The 22186-nt window shown below is 52.5% G+C and overlaps 13 protein-coding genes across 13 annotated transcripts; 7 read left to right on the top strand and 6 right to left on the bottom strand.

Moving 5' to 3' along the window:
* Positions 1-538: 538 nt before the first annotated feature.
* On the top strand, positions 539-2354 carry VTN49DRAFT_1320 (uncharacterized protein; the record flags this gene model as incomplete). The annotated part of the gene is made up of 6 exons (XM_069408923.1): positions 539-635; positions 689-733; positions 778-792; positions 866-946; positions 1000-1290; positions 1348-2354. 6 exons carry the CDS (start codon positions 539-541, stop codon positions 2352-2354), a joined length of 1536 nt encoding a protein of 511 aa, XP_069270360.1.
* A 112-nt stretch (positions 2355-2466) lies between these two features.
* On the bottom strand, positions 2467-3052 carry VTN49DRAFT_1319 (uncharacterized protein; the record flags this gene model as incomplete). Its single annotated transcript, XM_069408921.1, has 2 exons — positions 2467-2921; positions 3004-3052. The coding sequence occupies 2 exons, from the start codon at positions 3050-3052 to the stop codon at positions 2467-2469; spliced, it is 504 nt and encodes a 167-aa protein (XP_069270359.1).
* Positions 3053-3508: 456 nt separating this feature from the next.
* On the top strand, positions 3509-5442 carry VTN49DRAFT_1318 (uncharacterized protein; the record flags this gene model as incomplete). Its single annotated transcript, XM_069408920.1, has 8 exons — positions 3509-3631; positions 3708-3728; positions 3815-3872; positions 3928-3987; positions 4043-4328; positions 4390-4723; positions 4782-4884; positions 4946-5442. 8 exons carry the CDS (start codon positions 3509-3511, stop codon positions 5440-5442), a joined length of 1482 nt encoding a protein of 493 aa, XP_069270358.1.
* A 1492-nt stretch (positions 5443-6934) lies between these two features.
* Positions 6935-7790, top strand: VTN49DRAFT_1317 (uncharacterized protein; the record flags this gene model as incomplete). The annotated part of the gene is made up of 2 exons (XM_069408919.1): positions 6935-7184; positions 7249-7790. The coding sequence occupies 2 exons, from the start codon at positions 6935-6937 to the stop codon at positions 7788-7790; spliced, it is 792 nt and encodes a 263-aa protein (XP_069270357.1).
* Positions 7791-7792: 2 nt separating this feature from the next.
* VTN49DRAFT_1316 (uncharacterized protein) lies at positions 7793-8163 on the bottom strand (the record flags this gene model as incomplete). Its single annotated transcript, XM_069408918.1, has 2 exons — positions 7793-7984; positions 8137-8163. 2 exons carry the CDS (start codon positions 8161-8163, stop codon positions 7793-7795), a joined length of 219 nt encoding a protein of 72 aa, XP_069270356.1.
* A 24-nt stretch (positions 8164-8187) lies between these two features.
* On the bottom strand, positions 8188-9150 carry VTN49DRAFT_1315 (uncharacterized protein; the record flags this gene model as incomplete). Its single annotated transcript, XM_069408917.1, has 2 exons — positions 8188-9022; positions 9104-9150. The coding sequence occupies 2 exons, from the start codon at positions 9148-9150 to the stop codon at positions 8188-8190; spliced, it is 882 nt and encodes a 293-aa protein (XP_069270355.1).
* An 831-nt stretch (positions 9151-9981) lies between these two features.
* On the top strand, positions 9982-11683 carry VTN49DRAFT_1314 (uncharacterized protein; the record flags this gene model as incomplete). Its single annotated transcript, XM_069408916.1, has 3 exons — positions 9982-10389; positions 10450-10739; positions 10792-11683. 3 exons carry the CDS (start codon positions 9982-9984, stop codon positions 11681-11683), a joined length of 1590 nt encoding a protein of 529 aa, XP_069270354.1.
* Positions 11684-12074: 391 nt separating this feature from the next.
* Positions 12075-14095, bottom strand: VTN49DRAFT_1313 (uncharacterized protein; the record flags this gene model as incomplete). The annotated part of the gene is made up of 2 exons (XM_069408915.1): positions 12075-13714; positions 13783-14095. 2 exons carry the CDS (start codon positions 14093-14095, stop codon positions 12075-12077), a joined length of 1953 nt encoding a protein of 650 aa, XP_069270353.1.
* A 796-nt stretch (positions 14096-14891) lies between these two features.
* Positions 14892-16159, top strand: VTN49DRAFT_1312 (uncharacterized protein; the record flags this gene model as incomplete). The annotated part of the gene is made up of 4 exons (XM_069408914.1): positions 14892-14910; positions 15037-15659; positions 15737-15988; positions 16043-16159. 4 exons carry the CDS (start codon positions 14892-14894, stop codon positions 16157-16159), a joined length of 1011 nt encoding a protein of 336 aa, XP_069270352.1.
* A 167-nt stretch (positions 16160-16326) lies between these two features.
* On the bottom strand, positions 16327-16653 carry VTN49DRAFT_1311 (uncharacterized protein; the record flags this gene model as incomplete). Its single annotated transcript, XM_069408913.1, has 1 exon — positions 16327-16653. One exon carries the CDS (start codon positions 16651-16653, stop codon positions 16327-16329), a length of 327 nt encoding a protein of 108 aa, XP_069270351.1.
* A 293-nt stretch (positions 16654-16946) lies between these two features.
* On the top strand, positions 16947-18080 carry VTN49DRAFT_1310 (uncharacterized protein; the record flags this gene model as incomplete). The annotated part of the gene is made up of 4 exons (XM_069408912.1): positions 16947-16957; positions 17017-17482; positions 17546-17614; positions 17667-18080. The coding sequence occupies 4 exons, from the start codon at positions 16947-16949 to the stop codon at positions 18078-18080; spliced, it is 960 nt and encodes a 319-aa protein (XP_069270350.1).
* Positions 18081-18322: 242 nt separating this feature from the next.
* On the bottom strand, positions 18323-19802 carry VTN49DRAFT_1309 (uncharacterized protein; the record flags this gene model as incomplete). Its single annotated transcript, XM_069408910.1, has 5 exons — positions 18323-19043; positions 19100-19224; positions 19276-19348; positions 19400-19547; positions 19613-19802. The coding sequence occupies 5 exons, from the start codon at positions 19800-19802 to the stop codon at positions 18323-18325; spliced, it is 1257 nt and encodes a 418-aa protein (XP_069270349.1).
* Positions 19803-20353: 551 nt separating this feature from the next.
* On the top strand, positions 20354-21108 carry VTN49DRAFT_1308 (60S ribosomal eL43 domain-containing protein; the record flags this gene model as incomplete). Its single annotated transcript, XM_069408909.1, has 4 exons — positions 20354-20372; positions 20525-20555; positions 20729-20877; positions 20960-21108. 4 exons carry the CDS (start codon positions 20354-20356, stop codon positions 21106-21108), a joined length of 348 nt encoding a protein of 115 aa, XP_069270348.1.
* Between the last annotated feature and the right edge of the window lie 1078 nt (positions 21109-22186).

Here is a 22186-nt window from a genome sequence, read left to right as displayed (position 1 = left end):
AGCAGCAACATCAGCGAAGACGTATAAGACAGAGAGAAGATTTGATCAGAAAAAGACCAGGATATACGTAGGAAGGACGAAGTTCAGCCCTTCTGATGGAAATGCAGGGCTGAATTATGTAATCCACATGGAGATGGAAGGCGTTCGGCGGCGTGGGCCCGCGGCCGCAGGGACCCGCCCACACACATCGAAAGTTGAGCGCCTCAGGCCGAAACTTTTCTAGCCCGTCATGACTAAAAATTATCACTGTCGGCTCTTCCAAGTCGTTCAAACGAACTGTGGCAGCACCCACATCTACTCGATCCTCTTCGCGATTTACGCATCTCTCGGACTGCACGTCTTCACCATTTGTCGAGTCTTGCGCTGAAAGAGTCGACCTTCTTTCAGCGTATCTCTTAGCGAGCGAAAAACCACCCTGATCTGTCTGTGAGAGGCGCGCACAACCGACTGCTTGTGCGCGTGTCCAGCTTCATCGATCCGCAATCATGGGTACGTCTGGAGCGACCGCCTGATGTTTCGCGGTCTTCGGGTGTTCGCAATGGACGACGTTAGATGTGATCCGGCTGACTGGTGTTCTGCAGCGCCCAAACAGAAAGGCCAGAAAATGTCCATAGGCTCCTTCTTGGCCGATGAGAGTATGTGCATTTGGCATGTGCCAGAAAGAGTAGTAATGGCTGACGTCGATTAGGCCTTGGCTCCTGGGCAGATGAAATGGAAGATGTCCCCTTACCTGGTAAGTCTCACACCTTGATGCTCACCTAGGCGAAGCGCTAACAGCGTACCATATAGCCGGTATGTTGATTCCAAGCAGAATCGAGCAACCATCAAAACGATGTATGATGAACTAATCTAACGACACGTACAGCGCCGCCGGAGCCAAAGCCGGCGCCCTCTTCCGATCGTCGCGCCGCGGGCTCTACCACTGGCTTTGGCAATGGCCTTCCGGGTAAGGTCACTTGTTCAACCGTACCAGAAAACCCTTTGCTGATCCGCAGCTAGACCGCGACCGTCCAGGATTCTCTAGCCGTCCTGAATTACCCCTCCCAACCCGTCCTCCGTACACCGCCCACATTGGCAACCTTTCGTTTGATGCCACCACCGGCGACATTTCCGACCTGTTCCGGGATTGTGATGTGACAAACGTTCGTATTGTCGAGGACAAGATCACTCGAACACCGAAGGGCTTCGGCTACGTCGAGTTTGCTACGGTGGACGGATTGAAGAAAGCTCTGGGGTACACCGGTGCCACACTCCAAGGGCGTGCTATCAGGGTGAGCGTGGCAGAGCCACGTAAGTCTTCCTTTCCCTAGCTTGAATCTGACGATGTGATTGACGAGCTGTTTGCAGCCAAGGAGCCTCAGCCCACACGCGACCTCAGTGACTGGACCCGCAAGGGGCCTTTGCCCGATCTTCCCCCTCCGCGACGTGGAAGTGACCGTGGCTTTAATCGTTTCGGGGACAATGCCTCTGAAGCAGGCAGTGAGCGTGAACGGCGGCGCTTCGAAGGCGATGGGAAAGTTAGAGACCTCAACAATTGGGAGCGGAAAGGTCCGCTCTCGCCAATCGGACGCGAAGGTGGCCGACCACGCAGCACCGAAGGTCCCGGGTTCCGACGAAGCTCTCCTGCTTGGGGCGAAGGACGATCGCAAGATGGCTCCCGCCCGCCTCGTCGGGATTTTGACCGCACTCCGACAGCTGCTGAGCTGGACAATTCGTGGCGAGCGAGAATGCGCCCGGATCCTCCGCAGAGAGACACAAGCACTCCCTCATCTCCTGCAACGTCGACTCCTGCTCAGCGCCCGAAACTGAACCTCCAGAAACGCACCGTCACGGAAAGCGTCAACAGTCCGGCTCCCATTAGCGACACCAAGAACAGTCCGTTTGGTGCTGCGCGCCCGATCGACACAGCTGCAAGAGAGCGAGAAGTCGAAGAGAAGCGGGAGCGCATGAAGAGGGAGGCGGAGGAAAGGGCCAAACGAGAGAGGGCTGAGAGGGCCGAGAGAGCACGGCAGGCTAGGGAGCAAGGCCGAAATGAGAAGGCGGCCTCTGGGGATGCTAATGGGGCCAAGGAGAGTGATCCCGACGCTCCCCGGAAGAGTAACTTTGAGGTTCTTCGCCGCGCGGGCGACAATGAAAATGGCATGACGGCTGATCGAGATGAGGGGCCGGCGGAACAAAGTGAACCTTCCAAGCAGTCTGAGGAGTCCAAGGAGGCGGCCCCTCCGAGCAGGGCCAACGGAGGTAGCTGGAGACGAGAAGAGCCACCGGCTAAGAATGCCGTTGACGAAGAGGGCTGGAGCACTGTCTCCGGGTCCAAGCGCAACAATCGCCGAAGCCAAGCTCGTGGGTTCTAAAATGATTCAGCATCGCTGACCTCACTATTTTTCATCTGTTCTTCCCAGATCCGTCCCTTCCGTCGATCTCTAAGATTCCACTGGCCTGGAAAATGAGAAATGAGGTTACGGACTATGTCATGTGTGCCCCGATTCTTATTTCGTCCCTTTTCCTCCTCTTCGCCTGCCTATCCCTACTCCGTCCCTTGCCTACCATCATCCGCGACAGTGTGGTTGGCCTGATAAAAGGCCGCACATGAATGGCGCGTTGTATTTGGTTACTCTGGGGGATTTCGCCGGGCTGCGTTTTTGCCTCTCTAGACCATGCTGTTTTATCTGGTGGAGTGGATTCAAGGATGTCTTTGTTATTTCCGTTGTGATGCTCGGTGTCGCTTTGTCGAGCTCTTTGGGATTCTGCCCTGATGCCTTTTCTCACGACGCTTTTTTCGAGCTTGTCTTTACTCCGTTGCTGTCCACGGACAGTGCAGTGTCGTCCAAAAAAAGTCTCCTCTTTGTCATCTCTTACTGCCTTCGCTCTTGTGCCCAGTATAGTCTTCTGGCAGTGGGAGCCGGGATGGTACTCGTCCACTGCACTCCGTCAGACTCTTTCCGTTAGCGTGGAGTGTATGTAGAGAACGATTTAGTAATCCTTGATATTAACTGGTTCAACTGGTTTTATCCTGCTCGAGCCGTAAGAGCACTGCGGCCAAGGACTTCATATATCGGCCGCATGAGGCCGGCCATCGCCGGCCACCCCAACTGGCTATTCATTGCTATGGTATAGGATAGCAGCCGCGGTTACAATACGATTTTCAAACCCAATTGTCCTCCAAATCATGATTTTTGAACGCGCCAGTCGCGGTAGTGGTACGAAGTTGATTGGGAACTTAATGACCAGTTCCCGCTGGTTGGCTTCGTGAGATTCTCGGCATCATTTGATCTTCGATCCGGGATGGAATTTAATCGATTGCTAGTCCATTCGAAAAATTACTAAATCTGAGTCATGGATCTGTGCTGCAAATTAGTCCGTCAAATTCCAGCCATGATTGAATTCAACTGCAAAAAATAAATAACAAAACTCTCCATTCCAACTTGATCAGTGCATTGTTTGCGGTCAGGCAATCGATACTAGGTACCTTGGTAGGTAGATAGAACAACCTCTCCACCAGGAAAAGATGACGACAACGCCGGCAATACCTCAGCAAAATGTCAATGGAACGCATTCGCAGAAAGTCAATGCCGGGTTTCGGTCATCAAAGGGGTTTATCATTGCCGTGGTGTCGATTGCCGTTTTTGCGGTTCGTGGGTTCTTCCCCGTCATATGTTTACCAAAGTGTTCTTCGGCATTGACCGAATACTAACGATTGCTGTTAGGATGTGTTCATCTACGGAATGGTAAAGCTCCAACAATGTCTCCATAATTCAGCAGCCCTTATTCTAAGCGGCGACATGGACACTGATTCGATGGAGCGCTTTTACAGGTTATTCCCTTGATTCCATCTATTCTTCGAGAGCGACTAGCAATTCCCGCCAAAGATTGTAAAGTTGACCAGCTCCTAGAGATCAATGTGCATTGATTAACTAGTCTATGCAGTACAGAAATGGATATCCATACTTCTCGCTATCTTCGGCGGTGCCGCTCTACTGGGATCTCGTGAGTTAAGGAATTTCAATGCAAGTAAGCTGCAGACTAACGCTTTTTTGTCCAGCAATCCTGGGCTTCATCGCAGACAAGGGCCCTTCGCGGAAGACGCCCTTTGTTGTAAGCCTGCTGGCACTCGCGGTCGCGACGGCGCTGTTCTGGGCAGCCAAGTCGCCAGTTGAGTTGGTCGTGGCGCGCTGCCTGCAGAGCTTGTCGGGGGGTGCTGTGTGGATCGTCGGCAATGCACTGATCCTGGACACTGTTGGCAAGGATCAAGCTGGGACCGCAATGGGTTATGTCTCCATGGCGTTGACTGTGGGGAGTTTGGCCGGCCCTGCTCTTGGAGGAGTCCTGTACGTGAGATGTCGTGCTGGTCCGAGAGTAGGCTCAATTCTGATGAGAAGTGCATTGCAGGTTGCATTGGGCAGGGTATGATTCTGTGTTTCTCGTGGCCATGTCTTTGATCTGTATCGATATCATCCTTCGGGCATTGATGATCGAGCCACCCAAAAACAAAGCCTCTCAGGGTGCAGTTTCCATCCCGGATGAGTCCGAGCCGCTCCTCCGAAATGGCAATGGCCAACCGCGGTATGATGAACCAGCCGAATGCCCTACGCAGAGTCTCAACCAGGGCCGCGAACGCCGGTTCACGGTACCGCCAATTCTGCGGCTTATCATGTCCCGCCAGCTGCTTGTTGTACTCTTTGCCAGTGTCATCGACTCTGTTTTGTACAATATGTTTGAGGCGGTAAGCCCTTCACGATTGGTATCACTTCGGACGGAATCTGATATTTTGCCGCAAAAAGGTGCTTCCTGTCTTTGTGATCAGGACCTTCCAATGGTCCTCATTCGGAATCGGCATGTGCTTCTTCGCATTGGGCCTGCCGTCTCTGCTATCTCCGGTGTTTGGTACGAGATCTTCCGTGTTTCGACAACCCTTCAATGCTTTTCTAATGCAAAATACTGCTAGGGTATGTCGTCGACAGCTATAACCCCCGAGTTGTCTCAACTTTCGGCTTCACCCTTCTTACTCCCACCCTCATCGCCATGCGTATTCTCGACAACGACCCGTCAATGCGCGCGCAGATCATGCTCTTCGTCTTCCTGACCATCGCCGGCTTCGCGTTCAGCGCACAGCTTGTCGCGCTCATGGTCGAGGTCAGCGAACCCGTCGAGCGGCTTGAACGTGAACGACCAGGGATCTTCGGTGACAAGGGCGCCCTCGCGCAGGCCTATGCGCTGGAGAATATGGCGTGGGCTACCGGCCAGTTGATTGGGCCGATTCTTGCGGCGGAGTTGGTCCAGCTGGCTGGTTGGAGTGTCATGGTTACCGTGCTAGGAGCCGTGAGTGCGGCGACGGCGGTGTTGCTGGCTGGGACCAGTCGGTGGGCGTCGAGGGTGGTGTGGAAAAGAACAGGGGAGACCGGATCAGAGCAATCAGTTAACCATGGCCATGGCGAGATTTGATGAGTGCCATCAATTCATTTACGTGTATGATCATGAGATGAATCAGCAATAGTGTTTCTCCGTTCCGTGCAATCTTGATAGCTCGTCATCTGGGGGTTCAGTATCTAACATGGCCAACAACAGTAGGTATAACTACCAGCATGGAAAAAAAATAAAGCGGCGTCTGCATATTAGAGTCGGCACATCCACCTGAGGAGGACGATACTTCCTTCAAACCGGAAGGTAATCCAATCGATGGCATGTGGAACGTCGCGAAGGTGTTTGGAAGTACTCCATACACCGGAAAGAGCCCATTTCAGTTTGGTCATGTTAAATAAATGCGCCAAATAGGCCCTTTTCCAACCTTCCTGAATATCCCGGTGGCAGCGTTATGCTGGAAAATGCTGCAACGGCAGTGAATTGACACTCTGGACGATCTCCATTGTTGGAGGGCGCGAGCCCATCATATGGACCAGCGGTAACTTGCGAGACGCTGACTACGAGTCCAATCTGAAAAGGCTGGCTGCAGCTCATGCTGTGTCCTAGAGCTAGGCCAGAATAAATTGCCTTGTTAAAACCCTGCGGTGCCATTTTCCTCTTGACTTCACATGTCCGCATAGCCGTGGAATTTCTCGCCCGTCTCAAGTGCATATCCTGCTCATTAAAAACGGCATCGGAGTAAGGCACCCTGCCACAGACACAGTTACTCATTCCAGCCATCTTTCACTCCCGTTCCGTCACCAAGATGCATCACCTCATCCGTCAGATGGAAGTACCTTTCGCGACGGTGGTCGGTGAAGTCCTGCACTCCCAAATTGCAGCTGCGGATGATTCTGTTAGGAGAGTTGAAGTTGAGAAGTTACTCTGCATGAACTGAAATCTTGAATGACTCCTCTGTACATCAGGCAAGAGCGCCTCTTCTCTTCCATTGCTCCTTCCTAATTCTGCTACACTCAGTGTTTCTTGAATGCTCCACGTCTGCTCTAAAGTACCGATTGAATTAAACTCACGTTTCAATGGCACATCCCGAGTGTAAGAAGCTGCTCTACAGTGTTACATTTGAAAGATATTGCTCCAAGCGAAAGAAGATCCAGAATTGTGGCAACAAACAATCCGCTATGGGGGCCAGGACTGCCAGAATGGAAGCAAGGGAACAATGAGATGTTGCGGTTACAGCTTCGATACGTAAGTTACAGAATCTAGCCTTGGATCGGCAATCTATCATTCCGTATTAGTCAATATAAATTACGGCCCGGAAACGCGCCAAGCATTCCAGCCCAATTGTCAAGCCATCCCGCTGTGAGGCTTACCACCGCCAATTCGGCAGTTAGCGAGGAAGGGGGGTGCAGCATCATTCATAAATTCCTCAGATCGTACGTAAACTACACTGGCCATCTGTTGTGCCGGCATTGTTTTTGAGGAACCCAGATCCGCTGGCTCTGGTTTCTTTATTTTATGAAGACCCCTTTTCGATTGCCTCTGTACAACGACGAACCAGTAAGCGCACGAGGAAATGGCGGTAACCACTGTCACAACCACAGCAACAGAACAAACAACAACCCTCGTCGGCGAGTATTCAGTGTCCTTGGATAATCCTGCCCCTATGCGGCAATCATCTATCACCAATTCTGTCGTTTCTCGATGCCCAAAATGCGGCGAAGTGACTACAACGGAGAACCATACGGATGCCGACGCCGCCCAGCGGAGGATCGAGGAACTCGAAGCGCAGGTGAAGGAGTTGACGCAACGGGCAGCGGAGACAGGTACAGAGGACCGGATGAACCCTCCACGGGACTACATAGGACAACGGCTAATATCCCAAAACAGCGGAGCAAGCCGCTAGATACGAGGAGGAGATCCGGACACTACGATCGCAAGCACACGCGATCAACACGAGTGCGCAAGGCGCCGCCTTTTCACCACCCCAAGCATCGAACGCATCTGTTCCACCTCCGGTCCCACCAAAAACCCCAGAAAACAACAGCACCAGCAGCGGTCGTCTGTCATCCATCGCCTCGTACTTTCCTTATCGGCGCGGCACACACACATCGAACCCAAGTCCACCACCCACCGCCAGCTCGAGCAACGAGTCCGATCTTCAGACTGCTCTCAGCCGGGAGCAGTCCCTGCGCAAGGCCGCGGAATCGCAGCTGTCACGGGCAAACTCCGAGCTCGAGGAGCTCACGGCACAGCTCTTCAGTCAGGCGAACGAGATGGTTGCGCAGGAGCGTAAGGCCCGCGCGAGACTTGAGGAACGTGTCGCTGTCCTGGAGAGACGAGATATGGAGAAGCGGATGCGCTTGGAGAGATTAGAGAAGGCCATTGAGCGGGTGGAGAGGGTGCGGGCGTTGGTAAATCGAGAGGGTTGATGCTACGGAATCACCAGGTACATGCTCATGATTGCTTTCCACTTTGTGTCCTTTGGAACGGAAGCACGGTTGGTTGAGGAGTTTTGGATGGTTTTGACGGTTTGGAAAATATTGGTGTTTTCACTCGTCGAATAAGCGGCATGGATAGTGAATCTGTTTGCATGGCGTTTTGGATCTCTTACAAGAACCCACCTCTATCTGTGATCCGGTCTCAGCACAGGTATCATTGCGTACGATTATCCACAACAGTCGGATCTTGACCCTCGTCAATCATTATGTTTTCAATCAGTGCGTTTTAAGTCTCTCTTTATCACGAAGCATGGAACGATATAGTATCCAGGCGTACAATGCGGGACGGCCCCAGAGGCAGCATAGGGATTGCAATATCAAAGGAATTTCACGACATGAACCAGAGCCAGATATAAGCGACAATAACAGCAGCGATTCCGTGGATCGACAAGCGTAGCAATGCATTACTTAGCGCCGGTGGGCCCTTGGCAGGTTGCATGTCTGGGAATGGTTCAGACACGGCGGCGAGACTTTGTGGAGCAAACAACTGCATCGACTGCTGCTCCCGAGACGAGATCGCATCAAGCTCCAACACGACCGATTTGCACATATGAAAGATGGCCTTTGCCTCAGCCACCACGTCCTGCACCTCTTCGTCCGTCAAGTAATTTCCTGCCTCCGTCACCCTAGCCCTGAAATCCCGCTTCCAGTCGTCCTCGTTCCGAGAGTTGTCAAAGTGCCAGAACGAGAGGCATGCTTTCTCAAAATTCCGTGTACCCCAGAATTCCGGTCCCGCTTTTGCCAATTGTTTCCGGATCCATCGGCCTCCGTTGAACAAGGCCATGTACAGAATCCACCCGTATGCCAGAAGCACGTGCGGCCGAGCCTCCGCAACCTCAGTGATGTGCGTTACTATGTTCTGTACAATGCCTTCTGGCTTTTCGGAAACGGTCGCGTTGAGCTGAGAGAGGTCGCGATACAGTCGCGCGCTGCGATGCAATGCCGGGATATAAGCACGATGGAGTATTTGCGCTATTCTCGTATTTCCATCACCATGGTTATTCGTACGTGCTATCTGCTCTTCCCATGCCCGCTCCGAAATAAAATACATCCATGCGAAATTGGACAGCCCCAGCGCGTACAGCCGGGCAGAATCCGCTTGGGGTGGAAGGCAGAGCGGCAACCGACTAACGATAAGTTGGTTGAGAGCGTGATGAATGTCCCTGCTCGAGTTCAAATTAGCTATTCCATTGCTTGTTTATCAGACTCCACCTCGAAAGAATGTCTGGCAGGAGAGAACGGACTTTGTGGAGGCATGGATCTGCTGCGGGAGATCTCTCTGGTGCTCCATGTCGTGCTTATAACTTCTGTCAAAGACGTCTGAATCGGGCCAATGTAATAATAATGCAGATACTGTTTCGCCAACAATCTCCTCCACCAAAGGACACTGTATAAGCACCGGTTTCGACGCTTGTCCGATCAGTTATTGGCCTACTGTCACTTCCAGAAGCCCTAAAGTGACAAAGGCCTGATCCACTCTCGAGCGAACGTTGAAAGCAACAACTCCAGATAATGAAAGAGGATACTGGGATGATTTTCATACAAGGAACAGACCAAACAATGCCTATCCCGCGAGCCAAATGGAACAGACTTGCGGTGCTCGACTCAAAATCCAACTGACGTCATATGGCTACGGAACAGGCAACTTCAAGAAATTTGCTGTTCGTTAATTGGCTGAATTTACTGCCAAGCTCGATCTAGCTTTCTCGCCAAGGCCTTGATACGGTCGCTAAACCCAACTGAGGCTAGTTGGGCCCAGTCCCAGTTCTTGCGAAGAGCTCAGCTCCTGGCATGTTCGTGATTTCGATAGTAAACATTCTCAAATTCAGACTGTTGAGGATCATGCATGGTTTCTCCAGAAATCGAAAAATTTGTGCTGATGGAGCACAACACTTCAGGCAATCTTGGCTTCAGCCACCTAATGGTCACATGAATGATATCATCTCCCGGATGAAGGAAGGGCAATAATGTTGAACAGTTGATGCTCCGAATTCGTGCCTTCTTCATGGCGTCCATTGCCTTTCCGCTCCCTGTCATACCGGATCAACAGTCTGATCCCTCTCCTCGCTCATCGCTTTCAAGTTTTCTTCGTAGTTGATGAACTGCTTTCCCTGGCGAGCACATGGCTGAAGAGAACACCACAGGGTCGAGCTCCAGCGCCACCACTCCCCAAGCGTCCACACATGAAATGAACGGGGCGAGCTTACAGACCTTGGTTGATGGCCTGGAATTTGGAGCTAAGCCATCAGATTCCCAGGATGGCGGCGAAGATGAAAGGGAGCAAGAGAAGAAAGCCCAAGAGCCACCATCCAAGGACCCAAACTTGGTCGATTGGGATGGACCAGATGACCTTGGTAACCCGCAGAACATGAAAACAGCCCGAAAATGGACATTGACAATGGTTCTGTCGATGTTAACCATTTGGGTTACTTTTTCATCCAGCATTTTTTCGCAAGCGACTTTTGTCACGGCGAAGGAGTTCAATGTTTCCACGGAGATCATGCTTCTGGGCACGGGCCTGCCAGTTTTTGTGAGTCTAGTTCAAGTGCCCTTCAAGCCCGTCCTCGCAGCCTGACGTATCAAACCCAAGGGTTTTGCTTTCGGCCCGTTGATCTGGGGACCCTTGTCGGAGCTCTACGGTCGCAAGGTTGCCTTGTTCGTTGGGTATACGGCGTTTGCGGTCTTTCAAATTCCAGTAGCTGTGGGCCAGGATGTTCGGACTGTTTTGGTTTCTCGGTTTTTCACCGGATTCTTCGGCTGTGCACCGCTAGCTGTCGTCGGTGGCATCCTCGCGGACATTTGGAATCCGGTAGATCGAGGCATTGCGATTGCTCTATTCGCGGCTGCCACCTTTTGCGGTCCGACCCTTGGTCCCATCGTGTAAAGTCTTCAAGCAGATGAGTACAATCGTCGAGAGTCTGACTCATTGCAGTGGTGGTTTTGTAGTTGATTCTCGTCTGGGATGGCGCTGGACGGCATGGCTGACTCTCATCCCGTCCGCCTTCTTCGGACTCATTGCGGTATTCGTCGTGCCCGAAACATACCCTCCACTGCTTCTGAAGCGACGCGCTACTCGCTTGCGGTTTGAGACAAGAAACTGGGCTCTGCACTGCCTGCATGAGGAGCATCCATCAAACTTCAAGGACATCGTTGTTCGATATTTCTTCCGGCCAATCCATATGCTGCTTCTGGAGCCTATATTGGCCTGCGTCACTCTATACCTGGCACTTGTCTACGGGATTCTGTACCTGACTTATGAAGCTTTCCCCATGTCTTTTCGAAGAGTTCGAGGGTGGGACAAGCCCGGTGTGGCCGCGCTGCCGTTCCTCGGAATCCTGGTTGGGGTTATGCTTGGGCTGATTATTATCATCTATCTGACCAAAACGCGATTTGCGCGGCGGCTCAAAGAGCATGGCCACGTGGTACCTGAGGAACGTCTTCCGCCGATGATCATCGGCGGCATCACGCTACCCATCGGCCTGTTCTGGTTCGGCTGGGCATCGCACACGCACTGGTTCGCTCAGGTCGCCGCCGCCGTTCCCATTGGCCTCGGCATCATGGTCATCTTCATGCAGGGCCTGAGCTATATCATCGACATGTATCTCATGTTTGCAAACTCGGCCATTGCCGCCCAAACTTTGGCCCGCAGCCTGCTCGGTGGTGCGTTTCCCATGTTTTCGCTCCAGATGTACCACAGGCTGGGCGTCGACTGGGCGTCTAGTCTTCTGGGATTCCTGACCGTTACCATGATTCCGTGTCCGATCCTCTTTTATGTCTACGGGGCAAAGCTCCGCGCAATGAGTCGGTACAAGGCTTCAGTATAGATCATGATCGTTCCCATTCGACTACTAGTAGATTATGCTCAAGATCCATGGACGGATGGAGAGATTTTGCCAATCATCACGTCCAATGTCTTTAACAGTATCACAATGATATATTTCTTACTATTGAAAGTTGTCCTTTGCAGCTGGCCACTCATTGGCATTAAAAGACCGCCAGATCTGTTTCCACCCGCCGATTAAATATACACATATACAGGTATTCTACATGAAGGGGTATCACATCGCCAACAAGAGAAAAATATCCAACATGCTCAAAAACAGATCCCCACGCCTACCCCTTGCCCGCCTGATTCCTATCCTACTATGCCCTAACGCCTAAAGAAGACCCAATCCGCCCAAGCCTAGCCAAGCCTATAATATACAAACTCCTATTTCATGTCGTCAAGTCATGATTATTACTGGCACCTGTGCTATCGGGAACTGTTTGTCGTGCTTCTTGCAAGCATCTCCCTTGGTTGTCTTGTTGCTGTTGCTGAGCGTCTTGCGCCTGCACTCTCTGCACTGCATCGTGGACCTTTTCTCGCGCCAACGTCTGGAGTTCTGCGAGGGTAGCAGTATCGAGACGGTCCGCGGTTGCGACTTTGCTGTACAGCATGTGACACACGACGTAATTGATGCGTTTGTAGCTGTCCCGTGAGAGTGGTCGGCCGGAGGACTTGTAGAACGGGTCAAGTTCCTTCTTAACGAGTCTCTTGATTTGATCCTTGATTTCTCGAGGGGGTTTGGATGGCCGTGCGGGACTGCCATTGTCGCTGGCGGCTCCCGGTGCACTGTCGGCATCTGATGTGGAATCAGTGGGTTGATGGCCAGAGGGCGTGATAGAGGGTTGCTCGATGTTGGCTTCGGACGGCCCAGGCCGATGTGCCAGAGGGCCAGACTGCCCCGGTCGTCTCTCTGCGGATGCGATGAGCCGTTCGATTGAACTCTCCCGCGTTCGCGTTGGGGATACAGGTGGCGAATAGATCGATGACGATGGAGAGCTTGGGCGACCAAGGCGCAACTGGGGAACGCCGTTCTGCGTACGTATCGGCGCAAGGGATGGAGACAGGTGCGGCGAAGAATGCGGAGACGACACAGGAGAAAGTGACGGAGAAGATCGGCTTGATGCGTTGCGATGATCATGAGCACTGCCCACCGGCGTTGTACCTGACTGAGCAATCTCGTCCAATAATTTTGTCAGGAAAGTCGGCCCGGATGATTCGTCCGCCTGTCGAGAGGCAGCGACGCGGGATGGCTCTCCAGACTGTGCACCCATAGCGGCCAAGTCGGTGTCCTTCTTCGTACGAGGGCGCTTCAGCCTGCGCTCCGGCTCGGGAGAGGGTGATAAGCTGGCCGACTTGCGCTTGCGGGATGTGCCCGCATCATTCTCCATTCGACGGGCTTCTTCGAAGGCGCTCCAAGCGCTCGCTTCTTCCAGAGTCTCCGGCTCTGGCGTAGGGGCTCTCGGCACTCGTGGCCGCGATGGAGCAACACCCAGTTCGTTCAGAAGAGTGTCACGGTCCAGACGAGTGGTGTCGTTGCCGTTCAGCCCAACCATATACGAAAATGCCCCAGTAGCGCGAGCTCGACGCTCTGCTGAGGATAGCAGACTGGGGCGCAAGGGACTATAACACTGTTGGTCGCCGGCCAGAGGAAAGTCAAGGTCCTCTTCAGGGCTACTGCGAGTAGAGCGCCGGCTATTGGAACCTTGCTGAGAGCGAGATCGCAGTGAGCGCCGCCGGAGCTGTGCGCGTCTGTTCTGGCGCGAACCCCTGCGTGGTGGGCTAGTTACGATCCCATTCTCCTGTCGCGCTTCACACCGTTCACAGTACCATGGGCCGGCCGGCACAAACTGCAATCCAATGCAGTAGGTGTGAGTCGCAATATCACACCCTTCACAGAGCAGTAATAGGTGTTCATTGTCATCACGTTCACAGTAAGGGCAAGGATCACTGATCTCCTCCAGGAACTGGGACGGATCGAAGTCTGCTTCTTGGGCTTTGTCCTGGACGGCGTATGTCGACACCACGGGACCTGTATTAACAAGTTAGCCATGATCCACGGAAGCAATAGTAATAATATAGTAAAAAGGTTCGACATACCGTCCAAAACATCCAGAAGCTCGACAACATTGAAGCTTTGGCGGCAAATGGGGCAGCTGTTGGCCCGTTCTACCCACGGCCTCAGACAATCATCATGGAGGACATGACGGCACGGCAGCATTCGAGCAATCTGGCTGACATTTTGAGCCTCCTTGCCCTTTACAGAATCCGAGGCAGCTTCCGAACCAGGCTCACAGCTCACCCCGAGTCCATCGTCGACGCCGTGGCTATCAGGGCTTGGCAGACGTTCGGCGGTGGAGGGTGACGAACTGGCGGCAAGGTCTCCAAGACAAACGATGCAGCTAACGGACATTGATCAGGGTGGGAGAGCCCAGGAACAAAATCCTGACGAAGAGACAACATGAGGAGAACGTTGGGTGTGAGTTGTGAGGAGAAGAGGAAGATGATCGTCGACTTTCATGAGATGAAGGCGATCTCTTACCTAAGACGGGATCGGCCAGTTTGGCCACTCAGCTCTAGCCCTGCAGGCTCCATCGTCCACGCCGGCTGTGTCAACAGGTCCGAGGTTGGCGTCAGTCCCTCAAAGAGATTCATTCAGCTTTCGAAACTGTTATTATTAACTGACTACGTGTTCTGGTTATTACTGCTGGACTCGCGGGACAGCGATGGTGGCCATCATTGACGGTAATCGGTAAAGGACTGTATTACGAATGTATGAATTTTGAAATTTGAATTCTGTTGACAATTTAACGATTCATGGCTCGATCTATCCAATAGACAATTGCAGACTGAAGGAAAGTCTGAAATTGTGGTATTTTCGTAATGAATATGTCTTGGCATACGGATTTGCAATTCGCTCCTCTCCTCTCCCTCGGAACCAGCTGGCCTTCCAGCACCCCAATGCGAGCTATAGATGATTCCATGACGAGTTGAATTTAGCAGTCTTGTCGATGAGCCTTGTACGATGAAATCTGCCGCTGGAGGATCCATAGACTTGAGCTCATTTTCCCTCTTGCGCAGTGCCTGATACACAGCCCTAGACCCCTAGTAGCCTGCGACGATTGACAGCGGGGTTTCAAACAGCAACACCGTCAACAACCACAACTTCCGTAGTCATTGAACTGTATCAGTCAATCCCACCGGCCAAGATGCAGTCGGGAATCACCGGTAAGTCCCTAATCTTCTTTCACCGAGCCCACCTCGAGTAATGGCCTGCGATTCTCCGTCTCGAGGACCCCGCGGACTCGACCGCTCCTCCGGATTTCCGCTGATGCCACCCCTATTGTTGTCCAGTATCTCCTGAACTGCACGATGCGTTCAGTGCATTTGCCTCCGACGACTCCCTCTTTGCTCTGCCAGTGACAATTACTTCCGAGAGCCTGCAGCCTCTGCAGGCCATCGCCTTCGGCGCATCCGATCGCTCCTTTTACGCGTCCCTTCCGCAGCTCCGCTCCGTTCTTGAGCCCAAGACGCCCTTATTTCTGCTCCTCCGCCACACCGGCATTAATTCCCTCATTGCGCTGTCCTACATCCCGTCCAATGCGGGCGTCAGGGCCAAAACTGTCTTTGCATCGACCCGGGCCACCTTGGTCCGGGAGCTAGGCAGCGAGAAGTTCGCTCATAATATCTTGGTTACCGAGGAAGAGGAAGTTGTCGGTGAGGAAGCATGGCGGGAGCGTGACCTGGAGGGAACGGGCAGCCAGCACAGACGCGAGGATCTCATGGATGAGAAAGAGCGCGAGCTCGAGGCCGTCCGGCGCGCGGAGGAAGAGGCGCGGCATGGCGCGGTACGTCGCGATGTGGGCATTGGTGGCAGTGTCAGCAAGTCGGGCGGCGGGACCAATGTCAACCTGCCCGTGGACGACGATGCAAGGGAGGCTCTCCGCTCACTACGAGAGTCGGTCCTGGTGCAATTGGTAGGTTCCATGCTAATTTTACGGTGTAAACCGATTGCGGTGGATATAACGGCTGACATTTCTGCGTTATCACCTAGTCTATCGATATTTCCACAGAAACCATCAAACTTGCCAGCGCAGATGCGGATGTCCCGCCCGATGCGGTAGCATCCAAGATCCCAGACTCTTCTCCACGTTATAGCTACTACCATTTTCCTGGCTCAGACGTCGTCCTCTTTATATACACATGCCCGTCCGGTTCATCGATCAAAGAGCGGATGCTGTATGCCAGCACTCGACACGTGGCCGTTACCATCGGTGAAACGGAAGGATTGAAACTGCCAAAGAAGGTGAGAAACACAGATGATGTCTCGCTACTTCTCTGACTGACAAATGGTCGGTAGGTCGAAGAGTCGTCGCCGAGTGAGCTCACAGAGAAAAGATTGCGCGACGAAGCATTTCCGCCGCAGGACCAAGGGCCGAAGAGGGGATTCGCTCGGCCGAAGCGTCCAGGCCGTTAAAAGGTGCGGCAAGCATGTATGTATACACATGGTGCTCCACCAAGTTGAACAATGGGTAGAGTAGGACGAGCCCGTTGCGCCTAGATCATGCCGAGACGTAGGCAACGGCGTGTATTGCATCGGCTTGTCGGCACGTCGCACGCAACGCAGGAAACGGCGATAAATTGCTAATGATTCCTGAAACTCTTCTTTTGGTAGAATAAGTCGGTTCTTGAACTGCCCAGGTTAATGATCTTGGGACAGCCGTCTCGGTCCTTCTCAAGGCGCGTGCATTCGAAGCAGTAGAACGCATCACTGATGCCCTCGCCCCCGCATACAACGCATTTGTTCTGGTAGTTTCCGAAGGCGCACTCGTCGCAGATGCGCACCAGGGTTGTCGGCCGCACGTACGAGTCGCATACGGGGCATTTGCCATCGCACTTGTCGCAAAGGCGGCCAATGGAGATACCGGGTTGTTTGCGGCACATGACGAGATCGGGATGATGGCGCGACATGGTGGCGGATTTGTCGACGGTCGGGCAGAGTCAAGCTGGAGCAGGAATAAGAACAGCAGAATGAACTGGGCGTCAAGGGACGGGGTTGTTGTAGAGAATAAGCACTTGTCGGGAAGATGAACTTCGTAATACAGAAAAGTCTGGAAAACCGCCGCTGTTCGGCTGTTGGTCCGTGCACTTTTCGTAAGGTCCATTTGCGAAACCCGGCTTACACGCGCTGCCACTCGCGAATAGGAACCACGAAGGTTCAGTGCTCTCGTCGGTGTCCTCTTCCCGTTCGAATCCTTTGGAAAATGACAGACACGTACGTATACTATTAGTTATGCGATTGCGTAACGGCGAGCTGACAGTTGGCCCGAGCAGAGAACTAGCATCGGCAGTGGCCGTGCCCCAGCCTGACATCCATATACCGGCCGTTTCATCACAGGAGGAGAGATTAAAGCGGCGCAACTCATCTGTGTCGGATACAGAGGCAAAGCGACGCCGGTTAGACGCAGGAGAGAACGGCGACAATGATAATGCTCTAGCTACCGAGTCGTCGCAACAACCGCCGTCCGTGGAGCAGGATGAACAGCAGCGGAGGCGCAACCGGCGAGGCGACAGGAATGCGGAGGAGCGCAAGCGGGGGCAGCGTCTGTTCGGCGCGCTTCTCGGGACGCTTTCGCAGCAGGTCTCCACGGCGACCCAGAGGCGTCGGGCAGATATCGAGCAGCGGCAGCAGGAGAAACTGAAGATGCAAGATGCAGAATACGACGAGCAGAAGCGGAAGAGGCGCGAGGAACTTACGGCAATACGCAAGAAGCAGCAACGAGCTTGGGAAAGGGAGGCGGTATGTTCTCTTTGATGCTTATCCTGAAGATCGAGGAAGAAACTGACCGGGTCGCGAAAATAGATGCGTACTCGGCATCAGAATCTCCTGGCCATGGCGCATTTTCTCAAGACCGAGACGAAACCCTGCGTGGTAAGTTAAGCGGTTCTACGTAAACCTGGGAGTCGGTATTGATAGTTGATAGTACTGGAGGCCCTACATCCTACTCCCGAAGCACGAGGACATGATCGAGCAGCAGATCAAGGAAACCAAAGAACTGATTGCAAGAGAAGAGGCAGAATTTGAGGAACGCTACCGGCAAAAGGAGGCGGAAGAAGAGGGATCCTCGCAGCAACACGAAAAGGACGAGGGCGTTGACCGTCCTGCTGATGGCGAAAGAGAACCGCAAGAGTCCAACGGTTCATCGAACAATGGCCCACACAACACCGATTCCACCCAAAAAGATCAAGATATGACCGACTCGCAAACGGAACCCTCATCAATAACCCAACAGCAGGACCAAGCCGATAGTTCCGCTCGCCCAGATTCCTCACATCGCCACGAGGAAGAGGGCGAAGAGGTGATGGAGGAGGATAAAGAAGACATGGTTATCTATTGAATTTTCTTTTTCTTCTTAATCTCACAGCCGCAGGATTCGGCAGAGTTTTGTACGATATTATGGACGAAATCCTTGGTAATTTTGAGCAGGTGGCTAACCCGTGCCACTGAAGCGCGACTCGCGCGTAATGAATCAATGAATGGATCTCATCAACATTACCATCGCTCCTTTACAATCTGTAAAATGCAAAAGAAGTACATATACATGACAATTCCACAAGGCAGAGCTCACATGTTGAAACTCTAGTCAATCACCTTAGCCTCGATGCGCGCTCCGTTCTTTTCCAGCTCATCTACATAGTGTTGGCCCAGAACTGCCGGTGTCAGGAAGCCGGCACCTCCAGCGACCTTCTTGATATCATCCTCATGGTTCAGGATGACATTGGCCGCAGAAGCGACGGACACCCCAGAAAAAGGATAAGGGCCCGCCGGATAGGCAAGGCTGCTTAGGACGCGCCGCGGCTTGCCAGTCGGCCCCGTGCTCGTCGTATTCATCACCACGCGGAACTGAACTTGGCCGTCCTTGCGTTCCAGCTCCGGCAGCGCCTGACTTGGCCCGGGCGCAAACTTGCGAAACAGCCACCGAAAAGGGCTGAAGAGAAGCAGGGCAAGGCCAATGACGAGCGTGAGATGGAACACCGCCCCGGTGAAGACATTGCGAGTGCGGACGTACTCGCGGAAGGAAAAGGAAGAGCCATAAAGATTTGGCATGAGTGATCTGCTGCGGTAAACCACTGACTCATCAGCCATCTTAGCGGGCGACGTCGTCAAAGTTCCCAGATCAGACACCGCGCGCACACCAAGCACGAGTTCGATGAGAGATTTCGATGGCGCCCTCGGTGCAGGAGGAGCAGTGGGCACTGCTAGGGAAGTGACGTCTGTGGACTTCAAGGCACCGGAGACCTTCAGGGTCTCCAGCATGGTGATCAGCGAGTGTGCGGTTCCCCCGCTTAAGCCCGCAGGCCTGATACATGTGAGCCAATGATGCCTCATAACTGGTATGGAATATGTAGAGCCAACCTAAGTTCGTGAATCGATCCGATAGTCTCTGCCGGCTCTGCAGCCAGTTCCGTTCGGGCATGAGCTGCTGCCAGCCAGGTCATCAAGTCGGCTGTGGTGCTTTCAAAGGCAGATGCCGGGATGATCTGAATTCATTCAGCAGGGTTTCAGAACATGCAGGCATGATGAATCCTCACAATTGCTCCATTCTGCTTTGCAGTCTCGTGGTATTCATCAATCATCTTTTTGAGCCACGGCGTTTCTCCCGAGCTACAAGCAGTGAGCAAAGAAATCGGCAGCAACTTCTTCTAAAGCACCTACATGTCAACGTAATGGGTCCCATTCTGGGCACATGCTTCCACTACTGGAGTGGAATAGAGATGGAATGGCCCAACGCAGTTGATAATCAGACGCGTTCGTTTGGCGAGCGCGTCGAGTTCAGACTTATTAAGTTGAAGAGTGATAATTTCTGTGTTTCATGAGCGACCTGATACAACCTCGAACTGAGGTGCAAATTCCTGGCGTTGAATGTACCTGGAGCTGGCCTGTCGACATTGAGGCTTCGAAGTTCATCCACGACGGCCTGGAGCTTCGAGGCAGATCGGCCACCAAGCGCCCATTTCAGATTTGTTGGAAACGTCTTATAAATATGTCGAGATGCAAATTTCCCCGTAAACCCTGTCGGACCCAAAAGGACCAAGTCGAATTCCCTGGAGGCCGCCATTACTTGTTGGCACAATTTCAGAACACTCAGGAACACGGTAGGAGCCAATGAAGAATCGATGGCAGAGAAACAATCGAGAATTCGCAATAACCCTTGTATTGAAGCCTTAAAAATAGCCTAGGTTAATTAAGGTAGCATGGGACGTCATCGAGGCGAAATACAGGTATGCTGCACTCTTACGCTCACGTGACAAAAGAAAGTAAAGGACACGATAGCTTTAGCCCAGTCACTTTCAGCACCTTCTTATATCAGTCAAAGCATCAGGAATCGTTCCTAGTTGCCAAGATGGCACTCATCAGATAAGAAGTCATGCTCCAAGCTCGTCTGGAACCGAGCGAGCTAACTCTCCGATGAAGTCATGAGTCTCCAAAACCCGGTCACGTGCAGCAACCCTAACCCGTAGTTGATTGGCTCGATTCGTGAGTCATGTGATCAGCGCTCGCCAAGCCACCAGCCCTAATCGAGCCCACAGCGAAGCGAACAATCAATTTTCCTGCAAAAATCCCGGATACTCGACACATCCCCGACAGCAGCATCTCAAGTCAGTCGCCATGTCGAAGCGCACGCGGAGTACGTATTCCCCCCTTGCAATAGTGTTCACAGAGATTTTGAATCGGGAACATTTATACCATGGCCGCCCGAATTGAGCCGGCGGTGACCCGGGCATCGAACCACCAGGAAGCGAGTGTCGCAGAACTTGGCTAACGTTTGTGCGTCTACAGAGGTCGGTATCGCCGGTAAATACGGCACCAGGTACGTTCAGATAGCTGAATAGCTGTTTATTTTCTGCGACACCGAATGCCCTTCTCTCATCGTCTTCTCGGATATCACCCCTCCGAATGATTCAACGCCCCGATCGGCCCTCTCATCAACGCCTCACACCTGCGAAGGGTTAAAGACGAGGATGATTGACACGTGTAAACCAGATACGGTGCCTCCCTGCGTAAGCAGGTGAAGAAGATGGAAGTCACCCAGCACGCCCGCTACACGTGCACCTTCTGCGGCAAGAACTCCGTCAAGCGGAAGGCTGTTGGCATCTGGGAGTGCCGATCTTGCCACAAGACCATCGCCGGCGGTGCTTACACTGTCTCGTACGTCGAACCTTCTTCTACGATTACGGTACTTGACCGTTGATTCTAATTATCATTGTGTTTTAGGACCCCCGCCGCTGCTGCCACCCGCTCGACCATCCGCCGTCTCCGTGAAATTGCTGAGGTCTAAATTTGATGAGAAACGGGGTTTGGTCATGGTTTTTGTTCTGTGGCATGTTCTTATGGTTGCGTTGAAAGAAATAAAATATGGGTGATATCCTCGACATTCAGTACTCCTTACGCGTAGTGGACGTAGTCTTGGAAGGCTGCTCGCCGAGTAAGCAATTGCAATTGCAATGTAATGTTGGCTATGCCAATATATGACGAGCAAAGTGAATACATAGTGGACGTGAAACTACCGTAGTGTGCCAACGCATAACCAATGCATTCTGAGACAAACGTCGACTATGATACTCCGTACATGTGTCGTTGTCTATGGCTATCAGGGCTTCGCACTGGTAAAGCTCATTGGGTAAAGCTGTGCACGACTGTGATATTACTCTTCACAAGACTTCTCTAAATGACCTGCAAAAGTTTATCAGTGCGGACAATACGACACTTAAGTCTACGAGTCTGAACCGACTAAGTCATGATTTACAGTACTACCCTTCTCTTCTCCACAGGCCATCACCAGGATGACAACAGTGATGAAAAGAAGAGTAACCTCTCCAGGTGGTGCAACCAAAGGCTACAACCACCCACATCCCCCTGCGAAAAATGTTTGCAGGGGATGGCAATCAACAATCCACAATTGGATTGTGATAAAAATTTTCAAGATCAAAAATTCCCAACCGATCCGCAGACCAGTTGGAGCGGTCAATTAGGTAGTTTTCAACTAGCAAAATCGATACCTCGGACGAATCCTCACAGGTAATCGAAATGCCCGTGCACTAGGATGGTAAGAGAAAGGAAGAAAAAGAAGAAAAGCGCGGCGGCTATAGCAGGGTATTTATACCTTAGGGTGCTCCATGTGGCGCTAGTCTGTAAAGGGCATGGTGGCAATGGAACCTGACCGAATCACTCGATTCGGCTAGGCAGCCACTCGTTGCCTGAAACGATGGATGCTGATTGGTGGGACAGTCCTGGGTTGTTTTTGTTCTGGAATTTTCACGTGATGGAGAACCAGTAGATTGATGCCTGGTTTCCATGGCTCGCAACTACTCGCGTTGTCTTGCTCCAGCTTGATGATTCATGACGAATGCTACAATTGCTCAACCACAGGTAGTATTTTTGCGGCCTGCAACGCCTGAATCATGCAATTCGATCCATACAATACATCTGTGGCAGGATTTT

The sequence above is a fragment of the Thermomyces lanuginosus genome, assembly GCF_041956635.1.
Source record: "Thermomyces lanuginosus strain ATCC 200065 unplaced genomic scaffold VTN49scaffold_22, whole genome shotgun sequence".
Taxonomy (NCBI): domain Eukaryota; kingdom Fungi; phylum Ascomycota; class Eurotiomycetes; order Eurotiales; family Trichocomaceae; genus Thermomyces; species Thermomyces lanuginosus.
This window is presented reverse-complemented; position numbering and strand designations above follow the sequence as displayed.